The following is a 21,369-nucleotide window of genomic DNA, read 5'->3' on the forward strand; positions in this document are numbered from 1 at the left end:
ACACAGAATGATAAAATAGTCAGGCTTAACATAGCAGTTAGACCAAACGTTTTGTTGGATGAAAGCTGAATTGAGAATATCATGATCTATTGGTTATGTTAACATGTATTTGTGGATCAACAGAACTGCTGTATTAATGTGGAGAATCTGTAAGTATCCTGTCAAATCTCATGTTGGTGAAGCAAGGTAGGTTTATGGAGGTCCAGGTGAGTCTGCCCCTGAACAAAGCAGTTAACCCACTGTTCCTAGGCCGTCATTGAAAATAAGAATTTGTTCTTAGCTGACTTGCCTAGTTAAATAAAGGTAAAATAATTAAGGGTAAAACATACATGTCAGCATCACATGTATTTCTTTAGTGTTATTGTTTTTCTGGTGAATAAGGTTTGCAAAATATCCTTGTGGTTGGGGGTAATGCCTTGAGTATGGTAAGTATAAGTGGTCTCATCTCATTAGGAACAATAGCAAGGTAAGTTTATGATGAATCTTGCATGTGTTTGGATTAAGTTGGTCACATAGTCCTCAGTCACACAATTGTTAACTATTGGATTTTCTCTGAATGTATTTTTTTTGTAACAAACATATCACAGGTGAAGACTGCAGTGTCCAGTAGGCCAACTGGCATAGCCTGCACAGATGAGCAGCGACAACAGAATGCAAGGACTCAGAGGAACCTTGTGTGCCAAAACGGTTAAACAGCATTGACTTCACACACCATAAGGCCAGTGACCAATATGCAGAAAAGAGTCCAGAATGTCCACCCTTGCATTCCACTCACAGGAGGAATTGAATAGGAGCCTGAGACACCTGAATCTGCCTGTGGGGAGTCTGTTCTATAAGTGTGTTTTTTACCTTTATTTAACTAGGCAAGTCAGTTAAGAACAAATTCTTATTTTCAATAACGGCCTAGGACAGGGGCAGAACGACAGATTTTCACCTTGTCAGCTCAGGGATTCAATCTTGCAACCTTTTGGTTACTAGTCCAACACTCTAACCACTAGGCTACCTGCCACCCCTGATAATGATGAACCAACAATAATATCACAGCCAGTGGCATCCCAGGTAAAATTGGACTGAAAGCAATATTTATTTGTGGCTGTACCATTTTAATGTATTTGAACTGATATGTGTCTCTTCTGTTCAATGCTTTCTAACTCCATATAATAACTTTATATAGATTCTCTACTCTTCCCCAGCCACATGGAGAGCATGTCAATTACAACTGCCAGAAGTGCCTGCCCTTCTACAATGAATTTGTGAAAATTGACCCAACCCAGTTGACTACTTTGGAACAGATCACAAAGGAGCAAAGTGCCTCACACTTTTGGTATGACTCAAGGAAACTTTAAGTTACTGCTTGCTCAGTCAAGAAGGTCCCTGTCAGGGAATCCCCCAACCCTGGTAAGTTTCTCCAGAAGCATCTGTATTCAGGTTCCGAGGGAATGTAGCCACATGCTACAGGAAAGTTAATGAGCTGATGGCCTCCCAGTGGCTGGAAGACTGTGGATACTCTGTGGATCACAGAGGCACTGTTGTCAGTGTTGAAGAGCCACGGCTATCAGCAAGCCCTGATGGAGTGCTGAACTCCAACGAGCTGTTGGAGATCAATCAAATGTTTTATTAAGCCTTTCTTAGCTCAGCTGATGTCACAAAGTGTTGTAGAGAAACCCAGCCTAAAACCCCAAACAGCAAGCAATGCAGGTGTAGAAGCACGTTGGCTAGCAAAAACTCCCTAGAAAAGCCGGAACCTAGGAAGAAACCTAGAGAGGAACCAGGCTATGAGGGGTGGCCAGTCCTCTTCTGGCTGTGCCGGGTGAAGTTTATAACAACATGGCCAAGATGTTCAAATGTTCATAGATGACCAGCAGGGTGAAATAATAATAATCACAGTGGTTGTAGAGGGTGCAACAGGTCAGCACCTCAAGAGTAAATGTCAGTTGGCTTTTCATAGCCGATCATTCAGAGTGTCTCTACCGCTCATGCTGTCTGTAGAGAGTTGAAAACAGCAGGTCTGGGACAAGGTAGCACGTCCGGTGAACAGGTCAGGGTTTCATAGCCGCAGGCAGAACAGTTGAAACTGGAGCAGCAGCACAACCAAGTGGACTGGGGACAGCAAGGAATCATCAAGCCAGGTAGTCCAGATATAGCCCCCCGACACATAAACTATTGCAGCATAAATACTGGAGGCTGAGACAGGAGGGGCCGGGAGACACTGTGGCCCTGACCGACGATACATCCGAAAATGGCCAAACAGGCAGGATATAACCCCACCCACTTTGCCAAGGCACAGCCTCCACACCACTAGAGGGATATCTTCAAACACCAACTTACTATCCTGAGACAAGGCCGAGTCTAGCCCACAAAGATCTCCCCCACGGCACGGACCCAAGGGGGGCGCCAACCCGGACAGGAAGATCACGTCAGTGACTCAACCCACTCAGGTGATCAAGTGCCCTTTCATGGGGAAGGGCTGTGATTCTCTGAATGATGTCTTCAATGGGAAAGTGACGTGAACGTGGTGGAGGGCACACTCCAACTGCAACCACATGGGCCTCGTGGCTACTAAATGCAGGTGCAAATTGGTATGTTTTGCACAGGGCTTAGAGAAAGTATGGTGCTCATCTGGACTCCTTCCCAGCAAGTTGTCCTCCCTGTTCCCTATGATGCAAAGTTCTGTGCAGAGGCTGTCCTGAGGTTGAAGGCATTCTACTTTATACACATGATGCCATTTATTGTTGAGGAGCATCAGGCAGACAGATTGTCACTGAGTGACAAATATATTCAGCTCTTTTGAAGTATGTAGTCAGATGTCTCTCCTGTTTGCAGTTACTATTAACAAATGGTTTTCAATTTAAACTCCTGACTTAATGCATCCACAGTAACCGTATTGTGGAAATATATTTTTATGGCTTTGTTTTTTATCCATATTAATGTCAAACAAATAGTTAAGTTGTTACAGAATGAATTTATATTTATTTTTAACATAACTTTTGACCGAACTTTAATTCATATTGGGAAATTGACCCTGTGAATGGCATTTGACTGATCAGTTCATTCAGCATCTTCATGAATGATGTCACCAACCAGGTTACACAGGGCAGCACAGATTCAAATTATTTAGTCCATTTTAGATGAGATTGCCACTGTCTGTGAGATGATTCTAAACCGTTTGAGCCTTTGAATTATGAGTTCCACATGAACCCTCACATTAGTTTTCCGTCTTGTACATGTGGTGTCCTCCTTTGACAGCTGTGCGCCTCTTTTTGTGAAGGCTGGAATTGTTCATTTGACCTTCCTCTCGTGTAGCAGATCATGGATTGTGAAGCCCCGGTCAGCCATGACCTCATCACCTGGACAGAGGTACTCCAGGAACCCTGAATCCGATGTTATACATTTGTCACTACATCTACCTCCATATGCTGAGGAGATGAACATCACTAGACCACAAGGTGCAATGGCCACCAGGTACTTGATATTGTTCTGGAGGTAGTAATGGCTGAATGACTCCCCTCTTGAATCCAGATTCTTGCACTTCTGTAAAGCAGTTTCTGAGCAGTCAATAATGCAGGTTGTTCCTGGGTAGTGGTCCTTAAAACATTGTGGCATTGTAGCACAGATGGTCTCCCTTGGCAGCCATGGAATGTACTCCCTCAGATTCTCTTCCATCATGTCAATCCAATAACTAACCTCTCGACTGACAATCCTCTGGGAAACACTAAACCGTTCTGCTAGGTACTGCTGCAGCAAGCTGAGCTTCAGCTTCATCAGTGTCATCAGGAGTTGGTCTGTCAATTTGGTGAACACTTGAGCCTGTTGTGTCATTTGTTAAGAAATCACAGTATGGCTTGTTACACAAGTCAATGGACAATTAACCTCTATGGGCTAGGTGGCACGTCACCGTCCCACTCTATTCAACAGCCAGTGGAACAGCGTGGCGCGAAATACAAATACCTCAAAAATGCAATAATCCATAGTTATGTCCAAAAGCCTTCGTTTTGTTAGTGCGTTCAGGTCACTATCCAAAGGGTAACGCACAAGCGCATTTCGAGACAAAAAAATTCAAAATGTTCCATTACCGTACTTAGAAGCATGTCAAACGCTGTTTAAAATCAATTTGTATGGTATTTTTCTCATAAAATCACGATAATATTCCAACCAGATAATATTGTATTCATTCAAAGAGGAAAAGTAAAAACAGCGTGGTCTCGTGAACGCGCATATCCAATCTCTTAGTCACCAGGCAGACCACTGACAAACTGAGCTACCATACTCTGCCTAGAGACAGGAGACGCCTCAATCCGCTTTCTGAAGGCTTTAGAGAGCCAATGGAAGCCTTAGAAAGTGCAACATAATCCCAGAGATACTGTAGTTTCGAAAGGGACTAGGAAGAAGAACTACAAATTCTCAGACAGGCCACTTCCTGCTTGGAATCTTCTCAGGTTTTTGCCTGCCATATGAGTTCTGTTATACTCACAGACACCATTCAAACAGTTTTAGAATCTTCAGAGTGTTTTCTATCCAAATCTACTAATAATATGCATATTCTCGTTTCCGGGCAAGAGTAGTAACCACTTTAAATCGGGAACGTTTTTTATCCGGCCGTGAAAATACTGCCCCCTAGCCCAGACAGGTTAATAACAAAACCATACAATAAAACACCATACTGCATGGACGCTCCTAATGATATTTAATAATCATAATAATTAACTATATATAAAATGGGAATTTTTTATTCAGTTGTAGAGGAAATAAATTGTGCTATTATGAGACTGTGCTTAGATACAAGAGCAAGAGACCCAGAATGAGAGCAAGCAAACTGCTCAAGCGTTTGGCTTACATGTCACTGATGACTGCCTGACCAACACCCGATGCTTCTTCACGAGTGGAGCATCGTAGCCAAACCATTTTTCTGGGTAAGGATGCTCAACTGTAGGCTTCTTGTCAAATAAGTGGTAGGAGCACACAAAGGGACGTTTTGGTGGTTTCTTTAGGTTCAACTCTTTGAGCCAGAGCCGCAAAGACTTTAGGAGGTGGATGCAGGTCGTATGGTTCTCCACAGTTACAATCAGATTGACGTATAGGTTGGTGTTCAAAACATTGCTGTTGTGAAAACTGCCTCCTCTTCATCCAATTATTGTGATAGCCTTTACTGAACATAAAATGCTTGTTATGTTGATCGATTTTAGGATTTTGTGCGGTTCTGTCAGTGTAGAACTATCAAGCTCTCAACTAAAAGTAACACTTTTGAATGCACTAGCATCACACGAATGTTTCCAGAAATAGAAATACAATTGCAACTAACTCGCCACGATCACTGTGACGTTCCAGAATAAGGCGAATACTCCCAGTCGGTATTTCTATATATTTTTTTTCAGTCGGTATTAGATAGACCATATCGGCCTGCCCGCCTGTGGTGAAAACAACCTGTGGTTACCTAGGTTACCCCATTGGCTCACAACAAAAACGTAACCTTTTTTAAACAAAATGTTCTTGTTGTCTGCTTGTTTTAGTCAATTACAAATCTACATTTAAGAAAAGTACAACAGGTCTAAATATTACTTTTCATCATTGGCTGCTCCCGAGCGATCTCACTACTTAGAAAAACGTAATATTGTAGGGCTTCCCTCATGCCCCTTTTCCATGACGGTGCTAGCAGCAACATGCATGAGAGAGTGCTAGCTAGCTACTAGCCCAATATTGGAGTAAAGGAGCCTAATGTTACTCTTTAGTCCAAGGACCTTACATATTCTGTTTTAAGGGCGAATTCGCTCTGGAAGCCAAAACGGCCAATTTGTCCATATAATTGTGAATGGATTCTCAATTGCGGTACGATTCTAGAAACATAAAATCCCTCTACTTTCATATCACATCAAAGTAATTTCACAAATGCAAATCACATATTTTCTTTTACCTTTATTCCACTAGGCAAGTCAGTTAAGAACAAATTCTTATTTACAATGACGGCCAAACCCAGACAACAATGGGCCAATTGTGCGCTGCCCTATGGGACACCTAATCAAAGCCGGTTGTGATACAGCCTGGAATCAAACCAGGGTCTGTAGGGACGCCTCTGGCACTGAGTTGCAGTGCCTTAGACCCCTGCACCACTCGGGAGCCCATTGTGTTCCCTACAGGTTGTAGAAAAAAGCCTCCACTTCTAGGTCAAAGAGTGTTAAAACAAAAACACTATAGTAAATACTACAGCCCTTACGAAAAAGATTGCAGTCAAAATAACACTGTTTTTTTTACTGCAGTAATTTTGCAGTGTAACTGCAGTTAGAGTGCAGTATAACAGCAGTTCAGTACACTACAGTTATTCTGCAATTACTGCGTCCAAAATACCACAGTCGACTTAAGTTACTGCACTTTTACTGCAGTTTCAAAACCGCAATGTTTTTTTGGAAGGGAGTATAGTAGTGTCTGCAAAACCACTACATTAAATACTATAATATACTACAATCCTCAAAACACTACATTAATTGCTGTAGTGTATATACTACAGTTTTATTTTACTACAGTATTTATACTATAGTTAACTGTAAATACTACATTATACATTACAGTAAATACTACAGTATTGTCCGCAAAAACACTACAGTGCATAATATCGTAAAGTCTACATAAACACTGCAGTGATTTTTTTATGTTGGTCAGCTGGTGTGAAGTGAATTCGTTCAATGAGATTTGGAAATATGAAAGGCATAAAATCATGGATACAGTTTTGTGTGTGTACATCTTCCCAGGAGCTATATCCAAACAAATCTAAGGGAGGAGAAATAGCATTCCTCCAACATAACAAGAAAGTAAAGTTACTGAGGATTCAATGAAACTGAATATCACAGCATTCAAGGTTATGGTGGCTGTTATTATAGCCTTTCTTTAGGGACACTATAAATGACGGCGAATGACACAAAAAAGTCTCACATTTATAATGGCAGCAAGAGTGGGCATTTTGGGATTCTGGGTGAATGTGTCACCATCCAAGTTACTCTCTTTTCAATTTTTCATTAGCTGTTACTGTTGCTACTCTACTTTTTCCTATATCTGACAAAGGCACTATTATATTGGTAGGCCTCTGAAGGCACATCTTTTTTCCAGATGAGAGTAGCTTTGATTCCTAACCTATTTTAAGAAGGAGAATGAGAGGAGGCCTCTGTGGATTTTGGGAGAGTGGAGACCTGTTTCACCCTTCATTTTTTGTTATTTACTCTTACAGTTACAGAGCAACAACATTACCAACAAACTCTGTCTGAAGGGCATTTCACATCAAATCAGTACCACACAAATATATCATAAGCACCCTTTTCTTCTATGACGTGTTTCAACCAAAGTCTGAAACTGTGGTGAGGATTCAAACACATCAAGATTGCTTCCTTGACAAAGAAAGCCCCTTCATGTATAACACGCTCAATCCTCTCCAAATGCGTCAAATTATCTAATTCAGGCTGACGAAATGCTTGAACAAAGTGTGAGGGTGTTGGGATGATTGCACAGGGTATAATGAGAGAAGACAGAACATTAAGGAGACAATTTGTCAAGATGGATGATGTGTTAGGCAAAGTTTTCGACAGCAGAAGGGAAAATGGGGTTTAATCTGGATCAGGTTTTTTTACTTTTCAAAGACATACTGAGATTTAATTCTAATTACACACTGAGTTTCTATTCAAAATAATTCCAAAACATATTAAATGCTTTGGACGTTTCTCCTGCCCTGTAGGGAGAGAGGGTGGAATTCTGATGGGAGTGCATGCTCATCACTACTTTTCATACAATACAATCCACAGTAAACTCACAGTTTGGTTCTGGAACCAGCTCCACTGCTCCAATCCTATCGAGACACACCAGCCTTCTCATTGCAAGGATCTGCAGAATTAACAAGACCAGCTTTTAACTATGAGGCAAAGGCCTGGCCGATAATCAACTTCTCAATGCTACAACTGCAACACTGGCACGACCCTCATTAATGCACCGGGATAGCAGCAGGTTATAGTATACACCATTTACCCCAATAGGGTTACTGGAGTAGGCTACACTCTGGGGTGGTGCTATAATGCACTGTGAGTACTGTTATGTCAAGCATTGGCATGACCTATAGGCCTAGGTTCACATGGAAAGGATTAATGATTACATTTTTGAAGTGAATAGATGGGGTGTGAAATATCTCAATCTTTGAGGCAAATAATGACAGAAAAAAAGTTATGGGGAGCAATTAATGAAGAGAAAGGAATGATGATGACATGGTGATAAATTTGTCAGAGATGAAAGGACTTGGTCAGAGAATGTGTAGTTTGTAAAAATGTTTCACAGTTCCTATCAAAGCTAAAATTATTTTCACAAGCAATATGGTGATCAATAGGCAATCTGTGTAAGGTATGATACGTAGCTGATCGTTTATGCAGATGGCTGCCAAATGCCAATCAATCATTATATCTATGAAGCATAGGCATTCTGACTGCGGAGTTATAGCTACATGTGGCAAACTGCTGTGATGTTCAGGTGATTAGGGAATGTGCTGTGGGCATATCTCAGAAACCCCTCTCTCCTCTCTTCTCCCACCTGCAACAGTTGTGACACTGCAGGCAACAGTGTACCTTGCATTACAGGATCCAATAGGTTATGTGACCTGTGTGAAGCTAGCCATAATAAGGATTAGCCACGACGATGGAATTTGTGGTTTGCCTTCAAAATTCAAGTCCCCCATTGAAAGATATTCAAACGGACAAATAGTGCAATAATACCATATTTGGGCTAGATAATGCTAAACAAAGTCGGAATGTTATGTAAGTTCAAAGAAAGACAATAATTAGTTAATTTCACCCACCAAACAAGTAAGAATCTGTTGAAATTGCACTGTGGATGTATTAGACTTTAGAATTGCATTGGGGGCCTACTTATATACACTGCACAGCCTTACCCCAATTCACAGAACCAAGATCCATAGGTATCAGCCTACACGGAGAAACTCACAGATTTTAATTCTGAAGAATTTACACAAATATTAGTGTTGTAGCTCATATTAGCGACCTTTAACTGAGGGGAATCATCTCACTATACAGCTTATTGTGCGTATTGACATTCATATTGCAATGTTCAGCCTTACCTATGGATCTTGGGTCCATGAAATGGGATATCTGCATACTCAGTGACATCCACAGACTACAACTGTTTTGTTCTCTCTTTTGTTCTCTATTGCTCCTCTATTGTTCCTCAAGCAAGAGGGGAGAATGACATCAGTGGGCACCATAAGACCAACTGCTTGAAAGAACTGGCCTGCTCCTTGAAGTTTGCAGTTGTGTCTAAAAAACACTATTTTGCTTAAAATTTTTTTAAAAAGATATATATATATATATATATATATATATATATATATATATATATCTTCAGTGTGTACATTACTGTATTTATACTTATTATTTGTCAGGCCAAGCGATTGGCCTGAAGCATGTCAAGGCGGGCCTTGAGCTGATTTACATGTGTAAAGGCTTATCACCATTAGGATAATCTAGTTAGGTAACAGCTCTGACAGTCCATTGTTTACATTGTGTCTTTGACTTAGCTGGTTTCTCAACTAAAGTTTAGTAGGGGAGAGTGGAGTAAATTGAGCCAAAGGGGTAGGTTGAGCCACCTTTGTTTCTCGGAAATCATACACAAAATTAATAACTTGACCAAATCTGTAGGAAGAGGTCATCCTTTTATGGAGTCTGTGAAGGAAGAAACCACATGGAAAAAGTGGTAAGCAAATTAGGTTAAAAAATATATATTTTTAGCATGTCAAATGAACAGAGGGGTTGGGTTAAATGCAGAAGACACATCTTGGTTGAATGCATTCAGTTGTGCAACTGACTAGGATTCCCCCTTTCCCTTTTGGTGTTAGAGGTTTTATATGCTTGTATCTAAACCAAAGTACATTTTTAAAAACAATTTTGTAACAATTTTCAGATTGTTCTATACATCAGTTGGGGTCTCTATAAGCTTCAAAATAAGGTCCTAACCCTAGCATAAAAGTGATTCCTTGTAGCTGTGTGGATATAGTCAAAATGTTTGCCTCGGGATAAGCTGAGCTGTAGTTGATGAGCAGCATTCTTACATAGGTATTTTCCTTGTCCAGGTCGGATAGGGCAGTGTGTGGGTGTCTGGTAAGGTGGAGCACTTAAGGATGACAGAAGTGAGTGCTACGGGGCAATAGTAATTTAGTTCAGTTACTTTTGCATTCCGTTTGTACATGAACAGTGGCGTACATCTTGAAGCAACTGGGGACAACAGACTGGAATATGGAGCGATTGAATAGGTCCATAAATACTCCAGCCAGCTGGTTTGCACATACTCTGAGGATGCGGCTTGGGATGCCGTCTGGGCCGGTAGCTTTGCGAGGGTTAACACGCTTAAATGATTTACGTCAGCCACAGAGAACGAGAGCACACAGTCCTCGTGAGTGTCTGGGACCTGTGTTTGTGGCTCGATATTGTTTTCCTCGAAGCGGGCAAAGAAGGTGCTTAGCTAGTTATTTCAAGGCTGTAGGTAATAATGCAAGAAACTTTCTGAGCAAATAACACACACAAAAAAAATATTATGCAAAATTAGCTAGGAACTAGAAACAGGGCGATCATGTATGTTGACACCATCTTGTGTTTTTTTCCCAGGCGTAATGCAAGGCATTATCGCTGGGATATGAGGTAAGCGAATCACAGTGATAGGCTATGATTTGTAATCAGGTATGGGTTGGGCTGGAACAAAAGCTTATGCACACTCCTACCATTCAGATATGGAGCTGTCCACCTGTTTAAGCCATTATTCTGTACTATGGGTACAATTGGAGGGCTGGGGGGGGTGGTTATTGATACAGTAGATAACGCATGCTCCACTCTCAAGTTGAACTTGCTGACTGATGCCATGGCGGTGGCTGCTAAGAAGAAAGGAGCAGCTGAGAACCAGAAGACTGCAGCCAAGGCATCACTGGTCCACATCTGCGAAATCGAAATCGTCCCACCTACTCAACAGCCAGTGGAATCCCGTGGCGCGAAATTCAAATACCTTAGAAATGCTATTACTTCAATTTCTCAAACATATGACTATTTTACACCATTTTAAAGACAAGACTCTCGTTAATCTAACCACACTGTCCGATTTCAAAAAGGCTTTACAGCGAAAGCAAAACATTAGATTATGTCAGGAGAGTACATAGCCCGAAATACTCACACAGCCATTTTCCAAGCAAGCATATATGTCACAGAAACCCAAAACACAGCTAAATGAAGCATTAACCTTTGATGATCTTCATCAGATGAGACTCCTAGGACATTATGTTATACAATACATGCATGTTTTGTTCAATCAAGTTCATATTTATATCAAAAAACAGCTTTTTACATTGGCGTGTGATGTTCAGAAAATGGATCCCCACCGAAAACTTCCGGTGAATTTACTAAATTACTCATCATAAACGTTGACAAAATACATAACAATTATTTTAAGAATTATAGATACAGAACTCCTTTATGCAATCGCTATGTCAGATTTTAAAATAGCTTTTCGGCGAAAGCACATTTTGCAATATTCTGAGTACATAGCTCAGCCATCACGGCTAGCTATTTTGACACCCACCAAGTTTGGCACTCACCAAACTCAGAATTAGTATAAGAAAAATGTTATTACCTTTGCTGATCTTCGTCAGAATGCACTCCCAGGACTTCTACTTCAATAACAAATGTTGGTTTGGTTCAAAATAATCCATAGTTATGTTCAAATATCCTCTGTTTTGTTCGTGCGTTCAAGACACTATCCGAAGGGTGACGAAGGGTGACGCGCCCGACACGTTTCGTGACAAAACATTTCTAAATATTCCATTACCGTACTTCGAAGCATGTCAACCGCTGTTTAAAATCAATTTTTATGCGATTTTTCTCGTAAAAAAAGCGATAATATTCCGAACGGGAAACCCTGTTTTCGTTCAAAGACTAAAAATCTAAAATGGACTCTTCTCGTGCACGCATAAACCCAAACCCAAATTTTATTTCAGCTCATGAAACATGCGACCAACACTTTACTGTTGTGTTTATATTTTTGCTGAGGACTATTTCTGTCTGTAATAAAGCCCTTTTGTGGAGAAAAACTAATTCTGATTGGTGCCCCTGCCCAGTCATGTGAAATCCATAGATTAGGGCTTAATGAATTTATTTCAAATGACGGATTTGTAACTCAACAAAATCTTTGAACTTGTTGAGTTTAGATTTTTGTTCAGTATAGATTTCAACTTGTTCATAAATTATAAAGAATTAAATAAAGACCCCCACTGGCTGAAGGAGAAGAGGATCTGGTAAAATAAGGTTGTGCTTCTAATATCATCTAGGTAGGTAGATAGCTAGCTATATAACTTCTTTGCAAAAAAAACTAGCCTATTATTCATGGCACATTATAAATATCTGACTGCTACTAGCATAGTATTCTGTACAAGATACAAGACCAAATAAGACAGGTATTAGTTAAATAAAATATGCAACAGTAAATTACAATTTTCAATGTATCTTTTGTTTCAGATCAAGGTAGCTAGCTAGCTGACAGCAAAGGGGTCAGCTAGAGCTGACCTGCGGGAGCTTGCAGGGATTTGTAGTCTTGCATGAATAGCATGTTCAAATCTGAGAGTACATAGATAAAAGTCACCTTGTCCGACAGAGATTTACACGGTTATCAAAACGTCACGCCAGGGTAAGCTTACATGAAACACAGCCCTTATTTGAAGTGTTTCTAAAATCCACCATGGATCAAATGAATGGTGAAAAGCTATTGGAACCATTTCTGTGTTTGACCAGTAGGTTTTATGTGTTTATGACGGATTCACACTCAATATGCCCAATAGTCAAATTAGGTAAATATTCTTTTGATTAATTCCTATAAAAACATTCCGACATTGTTTAGCATTATCTATTCCAAATATGGCATGATTCCACTTTTTGTATCCGTTTGAATCACTTTCGACCGGGGACTTTTATTTTGATTCCACTATTGCGGCTAATCCTTATTGTGGCTATTTTCACACAGGCCAATATGCAACGATGAAGATGCTGAGGAAAGGGTGTCGAGATCAAACCACAGAATTGCAGTATTGTATTTGAAGTCTGATAATCGCAATAGTTATCTGCAATACTATATGAAGCAGGCGTTAGACAGCTATACCGTTATCTCCTATTATGAAAGCATTATAGAAAACAATTAAGAAACGCTACTAAACCATCTGCTACAACTTCAGGGGGGAAAGAACTGAAAGCGTAATCTTGTCACAAAGTTTTGTACCTTTCACTATTTCACTGGGATAAGGCAAAACAAAATATTGAAGCAGCGCGATTCACGAGGAACGAACAGGTGCTTTTGATGGGGAATTTGCCGCCACTTTAACAGGTTAGTAGTTTCTTTCAGTCAAGTTGGTATTATGGGAGTCTTCAAATGGGTGAAAAATAGAACACGATCAACTAACTCCTCTGTGATTCCAAGAGCTCGTTGTATATACTTCAAGGTCAATCGGAATATCACATAGGCTAATGTACCAGTTTGTTCTATGGCTGATTGGTTCGACATGTCTATTTCTGCTTACCAGGTAAGATAGCTATGCTTTCTGCTCAGGCGAAGGTCATGCTTATTGCAGTTGATGAACATAAGATGCCCCTGCGGATGCTGACATACTCAACCTATTCAGTTTTCTAGAATGTCATTGATTCTACATCATACGAATGTTACACCCCCCCCCCCCACACACACACACACACACATACACATACACACACACACACACACACACACATACACATACACATACACACACACACACACACACACACACACAGTGGGCAGCAGGTACCCTAGCGGTTAGCGCATTGGGCCAGTAACCGGAAGGTCGCTGTTTCGAGTACAATCTGTCGATTTGTCCTTGAGCAAGCTCTTTCCATGACTTGGACTATCCAGGTTAAAGCTATGATCCCTTATTGATGTCACTTGTTAAGAGAGAAGTCAGCTTAAAGAAGGGTTTCTATGCCTTGAGACAATTGGAGTGTGTATGTGTGCCATTGAGAGGGTGAATGGACAAGACAAAAATATTTAAGTGCATTTGAAAGGGGTATGGTAGTAGGTGCCAGGCACACTGGATTGTGTCAAGAACTGCAATGCTGCTGGGTTTTTTACTGAACAGTTTCCCTTGTGTTTTTATTTTTTATTTAACCTTTATTTAACTAGGCAAGTCAGTTAAGCACAAATTCTTATTTACAATGATGGCCTACACCGGCCAAACCCAGACAACGCTGGGCCAATTGTGCGCCGCTGTATGGGACTCCCAATCACGGCTAGTTGTGATACACCCTGGAATGGTCCACCACCCAAAGGACATCCAGCCAACTTGACACAACTGTGAGAAACATTGGAGTCAACATGGGCCAGCATCCCTGTGGAATGCTTTCGATGAATGTAGATTGTGTGTGTGTGTGTGTGTGTGTGTGTGTGTGTGTGTGTGTGTGTGTGTGTGTGTGTGTGTGTGTGTGTGTGTATGTATATATATATACGGTGTTCTGCTTTAGTTATTATCATTGTGTTCTGCATAGATGATTAGTAGTAGATCACTAACCACACTTTTTAAATGTTTTATTGTAGCATTTGAACATGATCTGAGAGGGTATGTATTTTAATGTAAATCAGTGTAGAGTATGTACTGCTTTTTCATATAGTAATCCACCATAACTGTAGGGTATTATTGTGTCTGTGCAGAGCATAATTGCTAGTAAACTGACTATGTATAATCAGTATTTAACAACAAGTGCAGAAACTGAATACTAAACATCCCTCTTTTCCAACCATTTATTCTTATAGGGTGACCTGTTCATATGAACACATTGCTGGAGAACCAGAGAAGATATTGTAGCTCTGGTGTTCCTGTGGGATATGAATGACAGCTTGAGAATGTCACATGAGATCACGATGTTTTACCAAATGATGGAACAAGCCCAGAACACCAGCTGTGAAGCACCCACCCACATCTGCAATAAGAGTGCAAGTGGAGACTCACTACAGCTGCCCACCTTCTCCACAGCAGCCAAAGTCAGAGTAATCATTACTTTCACTCTGTGTGCCATGTCAGCTGTCTGTAACCTCGCTGTGCTGTGGGCCGCCAATACCAACGGAAAGCGCAAGTCCCACGTTAGGATATTAATAATTAACTTAACTGTGGCAGACCTGCTGGTGACTTTCATCGTAATGCCTGTTGATGCTGTCTGGAATATCACAGTTCAGTGGCAGGCAGGAGACGTCGCCTGTAGGCTGCTAATGTTCATGAAACTTGTTGCCATGTACTCCTGTGCTTTTGTCACAGTGGTCATTAGCTTGGACCGCCAGTCTGCTATCCTCAACCCACTGGCGATCAATGAGGCCAAGAAGAGAAGCAAGATAATGTTGTCTGTGGCGTGGGTGATGAGTGTGATTCTGTCTGTTCCCCAGGTGAGGCTCTGGTTAAGAGAGGTTTCATGTTTTCTCTCCACAACAATTATCAAAATATACATCGGAGGACATAACAACCCTGTAACAGCTTTATTGTAATAATACATTTTATTTTAATCTGTTTTCATGAAACCCAGAGTCACTTTACATTCAGGAAAATCAGCTGGATAAAAGGAATAAAATCCCAGTAAAATAAGTAAATACAGTGCATTCGGAAAGTATTCAGACCCCTTGACTTTTTCCACATTTTGTTACGTGACAGCCTTATTCTGAAAGGGATTAAATCATGTTTTCCCTCATCAATGTACACACAATGCCCAGTAATGACAAAGCATAAACAGGTTTTTAGAAATGTTTGCACATAAATAAAAAATGGAAATCTAATTTACATAAGTATTCAGACCCTTTACTCAGTATTTTGTTGAAGCACCTTTTGGCAGCGATTACAGCCTTGAGTCTTCTTGGGTATGACGCTACAAGCTTGGCACACCTGTATTTGGGGAGTTTCTCCCATTCTTCTCTGCAGATCCTCTCAAGCTCTCTCAGGTTGGATGGGGAGTGTCACTGCACAGCTATTTTCAGGTCTCTTCAGAGATGTTCGACCAGGTTCATGTCTGGGCTCTGGCTGGGCCACTCAAGGACATTGAGACCTGTGTACGTAGGGTCATTGTCCTGTTGGAAGGTGAAACTTCGCCCCAGTCTGAGGTCCTGAGTGCTCTGGAAAAAGTTTTCATCAAGGATATCTCTGTACTTTGCTCCGTTCATCTTTCCCTCGATCCTGACTAGTCTCCCAGTCCCTGCCGCTGAAAAACATCCCCACAGCATGATGCTGCCATCACCATGCTTCACCGTAGGGATGGTGGCAAGTTTCTTCCAGATGTGACACTTGGCATTCAGTTCAAAGTGTTCAATCTTGGTTTCATCAGACCAGCTAATCTTGTTTCTCATGGTCTGAGAGTCTGTACGTGCCTTTTGGCAAACTCCAAGCGGGCTGTCATGTGCCTTTTACCAAGGAGTGGCTTCCGTCTGGCCACTCTACCATAAAGGCCTGATCGGTGGAGGGCTGCAGAGATGGTTGTCCTTCTGGAAGGTTCTCTCATCTCCACAGAGGAACTCTGGAGCTCTGTCAGAGTTACCATTGGGTTCTTGGTCACCTGTCCGACCAAGGCTCTTCTCCTCTGATCGCTCAGTTTGGCCGGACAGCCAGCGCTATGAAGAGTCTTTGGTTCCAAACTTCTTCCATTTAAGAATGATGGAGGCCACTATGTTCTTGGGGACCTTCAATGCTGCAGACATGTTTTGCTACCCTTCCCCAAATCTGTGCCTCGACACAATCCTTTCTCGGAGCTCTACTGACAATTCCTTCGACCTCATGGCTTGGTTTTTGCTCTGACATGCACTGTCAACTATGTGACCTTTATATAGACAGATGTGTGTGCCTTTCCAAATCATGTCCAATCAATTGAATTTACCACAGGTAAAATGTTTTATTTGCAAACATTTCTGAACACCTATTTTCACTTTGTCATTATGGGGTATTGTGTGTAGATTGATGAGGAACATAATGAATTTAATCCATTTTAGAACAAGGCTGTAATGTAGCAAAATGTGGATGAAGTCAAGGGGTCTAATGCACTTCATATAAAGTACACCAAACATGAAAGAATAGCCGTGGAAAACACTAAACATGATGACAGAATAACCGTGGAGAACACTAAACATGATGACAGAATAACCGTGGAAAACACTAAACATGATGACAGACTAACCGTGGAGAACACTAAACATGATGACAGACTAACTGTGGAGAACACTAAACATGATGACAGACTAACCGTGGAGAACACTAAACATGATGACAGAATAACCGTGGAAAACACTAAACATGATGACAGACTAACCGTGGAGAACACTAAACATGATGACAGACTAACCTTGGAGAACACTAAACATGATGACAGACTAACCGTGGAGAACACCTGGACATGATGACACACTAACCGTGGAGAACACTAAACATGATGACAGACTAACCGTGGAGAACACGAAACATGATGACAGACTAACCGTGGAGAACACTAAACATGATGACAGACTAACTGTGGAGAACACCTGGACATGATGACACACTAACCAGGGAAGTGAACTAGACAGTGGATAAAAGCTAAGCCTGTGTGAAGAGGTGTGTCTTTAGTGTGGACTAGAATATGTGTATGGATTGTGAGGTTCTGACATGGAGAGGGAGGGAGTTCCAGAGTTGGGGAGCTGCACTGCTAAAAGCCTGGTTTCCGATAGAGCGGAGCCTGGTGAGAGGAATGGTGAGGAGGCCAGTGTGTGAGGAGCGCAGTGAACAGGTGGGAGGGTTGGGATACAGGAGGTCAGTAAGGTACAGTATGTGGGCACCAGTCCATTGAGTGCTTTGTAGGTGAGCATGAGCAATTTGAAGAGGATCCTGTATTTAACTTATTCAAATATATGTATAGCAAATGGACATGACTGACTTGATTTTTACGGCAATTATAAACCTAATGATTGTAGCAATAACTTAGAACAAAACTCATAAACACTTTCCTGAAGGGAATTACAGTACAGGCGTTGCAGTCACTATTGTCCATGGTTTAAGAGTAACCTTTTTAAATGTGATTGATAACTGATGAGGAGGGCCTGCCCTACATAATTGACTGACTCATGATTATGACAGCAATTATACATTGCTGCGAATAAAAGCCATCCAACTACATAGGCTTCAAAAAAATTGTATCACTAAAAGAAGACCTTGCCTTGCAATTATTACTTTTTCATAATTCATTTCAAGCATTCAACACTTGGCTCTTTTCACCTAATTCCATTGCAAATTGAATGACATCTGCAGTGTATTACTCACATTGACTGCAGACTAGGCAGGATTGAGCTTCTGTTGCATGAAACACTACTATTTTATGTAGTACAACACTGAAGCCAGGCCATATAATTATTGTTAAAGACATTCTGTTATAGTTAAAGTCTGTTTCTTTTGTGTTGTCATGCAGATGCTGATATTCCACAGTGTGACCATCACGGTTCCAGAGAAGTTTACCCAGTGCACTACCCATGGGAGCTTTGTCCAACACTGGCAGGAAACCCTGTACAACATGTTCACCTTTGCTTGTCTTTTCCTGCTGCCGCTGATCATCATGATCTTCTGTTACACACGTATCCTGGTAGAGATATCCAGCCGCATGACCCACGGAAACAGTAGGTCAAATTACATATTTTACCATCAATTGTAGTACCACTAGTGGCAGTAGTGGTAGGTGTAGTATACAGTTGTTCATGAGTGGGTTACAAAGAGCACTGTGTCTTTGAAGATAAAGGTAATTGAGACTTATTGTCAAATTTTGTGTTAGATGCTAAGATTATGAGCAAGTGTTTATTGCCTTGTTTCAGTGTCTTCTAAGGAGATACATCTCCGACGCTCTCACAACAACATTCCAAAAGCACGGATGAGGACTTTGAAGATGAGCATTGTTATCGTGACTTCCTTCATCGTCTGCTGGACCCCTTACTACCTGTTGGGACTGTGGTACTGGTTCTTCCCTGACGATATGGATGAGACGGTCTCACATTCTTTGACTCATATGCTCTTTATTTTTGGCCTCTTCAATGCCTGTTTGGACCCAATAACTTACGGCCTGTTCACCATCCATTTCCGCCATGGCCTGAAGCGCTACTGTCGGAGCACAGCCACGTTCAGCCGTGAGTCAGAGAACAACACTACCCTGACCGGCTCTTTCAGGCGCTCCCCCTTCCGCCTGACACGGCTTACCCAGCAAGGCCAGACGTCCATCACTGGCCAGATGGCAGAGGAGGAACAGGTCAAGAAAACCTGCCGCTATAGCAACTACCTCACAGTTCATAGCAGTGGAGAAGGTGACCCAGGTCCGACCAGTCCTGAAAGCACTATATGAGGGATTAGAATACGTCCTACTAAAGAACATTGCTTACCTTAATCTTCATACCTACATCTGCTGGCTCACAATTAATACTTTGAAAAACTCATTGTTGTGCTGCAAGAAATCAGATTGGATTAATTGTCACATTCAGCCAGACGGGGTTTACAGTGTAAATCATGGTTTCCCCAATAGTTGTGCGTATTTGGCTGGCAGGTGATATATACACAGTGCATTTAAAAAGTATTCAGACCACTTGACTGTTTCCACATTATGTTATGCTACGGCAGTATTCTAAAATTTATTAAATTTGACATTTTCTTCATCAATCTACACACAATACCCCATAATAACAAAGCGAAAACAGGTTAGACATTTTTAGCAAATTTATAAAAAATGTAAAACAGAAATACCTTATTTACATAAGTATTTAGACCTTTTGCTATGAGACTCGAAATTGAGCTCAGGTGCATCCTGTTTCCATTGATCATCCTTGATGTTTCTACAACTTGATTGGAGACCACCTGTGGTAAATTCAATTGATTGGACATGATTTAGAAAGGCACACACCTGTCTATATAAGGTTCCACAGTTGACAGTGCATGTCAGAGCAGAAACCAAGCCATAAGGTCGAAGGAATTGTCGGTAGAGCTCCGAGACAGGATTTTGTCGAGGCCCTGTTCTGGGGAAGGGTACCGGAAAATTTCTGCAGCATTGAAGGTCCCCAAGAACACATTGGCCTCCATCATTCTTAAATGGAAGAACTTTGAATCCACCAAGACTCTTCCTAGAGCTGGCCGCCTGGCCAAACTGAGCAATCGGGGGAGAAGGACCTTGGTCAGAGAGTTCCTCTGTTGAGATGGGAGAACCTTCCAGATGGACAAGGATCTCTGTAGCACTCCACCAATCATGCCTTTATGGTAGAGTGGCCAGACGGACATGACAGCCCACTTGGAGTTGACCAAAAGGCACCTAAACACTCTCAGACCATGAGAAACAAGATTCTCTGGTCTGATGAAACCAAGATTGAACACTTTGGCCTGAATGCCAAGCGTCACGTCTGGAGGAAACCTGCCACCATCCCTATGGTAAAGCATGCGGGTGGAAGCATCATGCTGTGGGGATGTTTTTCAGGGACTGGGAGACTAGTCAGGATTGAGGGAAAGATGAAAGGCTCAAAGTACAGAGAGATCCTTGATGAAAACCTGCTCTAGAGTGCTCAGGACCTCAGACTGGGGCAAAGGTTCACCTTCCAACAGGACAATGACCCTAAGTACACAGCCAAGACAATGCAGAAGTGGCTTCAGGACAAGTCTCAATGTCCTTGAGTGGCACAGCCAGAGCCTGGACTTGAACCCGATCAAACATCTCTGGAGAGACCTGAAAATAGCTGTGCAGCAATGCTCCCCATCCAACCTGACAGAGCTTGAGAGTATCTGCAGAGAAAAATGGGAGAAACTCCCCAAATACAGGTGTGCCAAGCTTGTAGCGTCATACCCAAGAAGACTCGAGGCTGTAATCGCTGCCAAAGGTGTTTCGAAGTACTGAATAATGGGCCTGAATGCTTATGTAAATATATTTTATACATTTGCCAACATTTCTAAAAACCTTATTTGCTTTGTAATTATGAGGTATTGTGTGTAGATTGATGAGGGAAAATAACAATAGAATAAATGTTAGAATAAGGCTGTAATGTAACATAATGTAGAAAAAGTCAAGGAGTCTGAATACTTTCTGAATGCACTGTATATATTACAGTACCAGTCAAAAGTTTGGACACCTACTCATTCAAGGGTTTTTCTTAATTTTTACAATTTTCTACATTGTAGTGAAGACATCAAAATTATGAAAAAAAACATTGAATCATGTGGTAACCAAAAAACTGTTAAACAAATCAAAATATTTATATTTTACATTCTTCAAAGTAGCCACCCGTTGCCATGATAACATCTTTGCACACTCTTGGCATTCT

General features: G+C 41.3%; 2 protein-coding genes across 2 annotated transcripts; one reads left to right on the forward strand and one right to left on the reverse strand.

Moving 5' to 3' along the window:
* Positions 1–3,048: 3,048 nt before the first annotated feature.
* On the reverse strand, positions 3,049–3,819 carry LOC123724554 (uncharacterized). The gene is given in 1 exon segment (XM_045688726.1): positions 3,049–3,819. A coding segment is annotated over 1 exon segment (771 nt).
* An 11,030-nt stretch (positions 3,820–14,849) lies between these two features.
* On the forward strand, positions 14,850–19,701 carry LOC106561195 (gonadotropin-releasing hormone II receptor). Its single transcript, XM_014124885.2, has 3 exons — positions 14,850–15,468; positions 18,498–18,702; positions 18,895–19,701. Exons 1-3 carry the CDS (start codon positions 14,917–14,919, stop codon positions 19,413–19,415), a joined length of 1,278 nt encoding a protein of 425 aa, XP_013980360.2. The 5' UTR covers positions 14,850–14,916; the 3' UTR covers positions 19,416–19,701.
* Positions 19,702–21,369: the final 1,668 nt, after the last annotated feature.

Source organism: Salmo salar, chromosome ssa10 (assembly GCF_905237065.1).
Source record: "Salmo salar chromosome ssa10, Ssal_v3.1, whole genome shotgun sequence".
NCBI classification, from domain to species: domain Eukaryota; kingdom Metazoa; phylum Chordata; class Actinopteri; order Salmoniformes; family Salmonidae; genus Salmo; species Salmo salar.

Excerpts from the sequence above, each read along its gene's own strand:
- LOC106561195 (XM_014124885.2), top strand. The coding sequence starts at position 14,917 with ATGAATGACAGCTTGAGAATGTCACATGAGATCACGATGTTTTACCAA. Across the intron at positions 15,469-18,497 it reads TGATTCTGTCTGTTCCCCAG|ATGCTGATATTCCACAGTGT; the intron begins GTGAGGCTCTGG and ends GTTGTCATGCAG. Across the intron at positions 18,703-18,894 it reads CCGCATGACCCACGGAAACA|TGTCTTCTAAGGAGATACAT; the intron begins GTAGGTCAAATT and ends GCCTTGTTTCAG.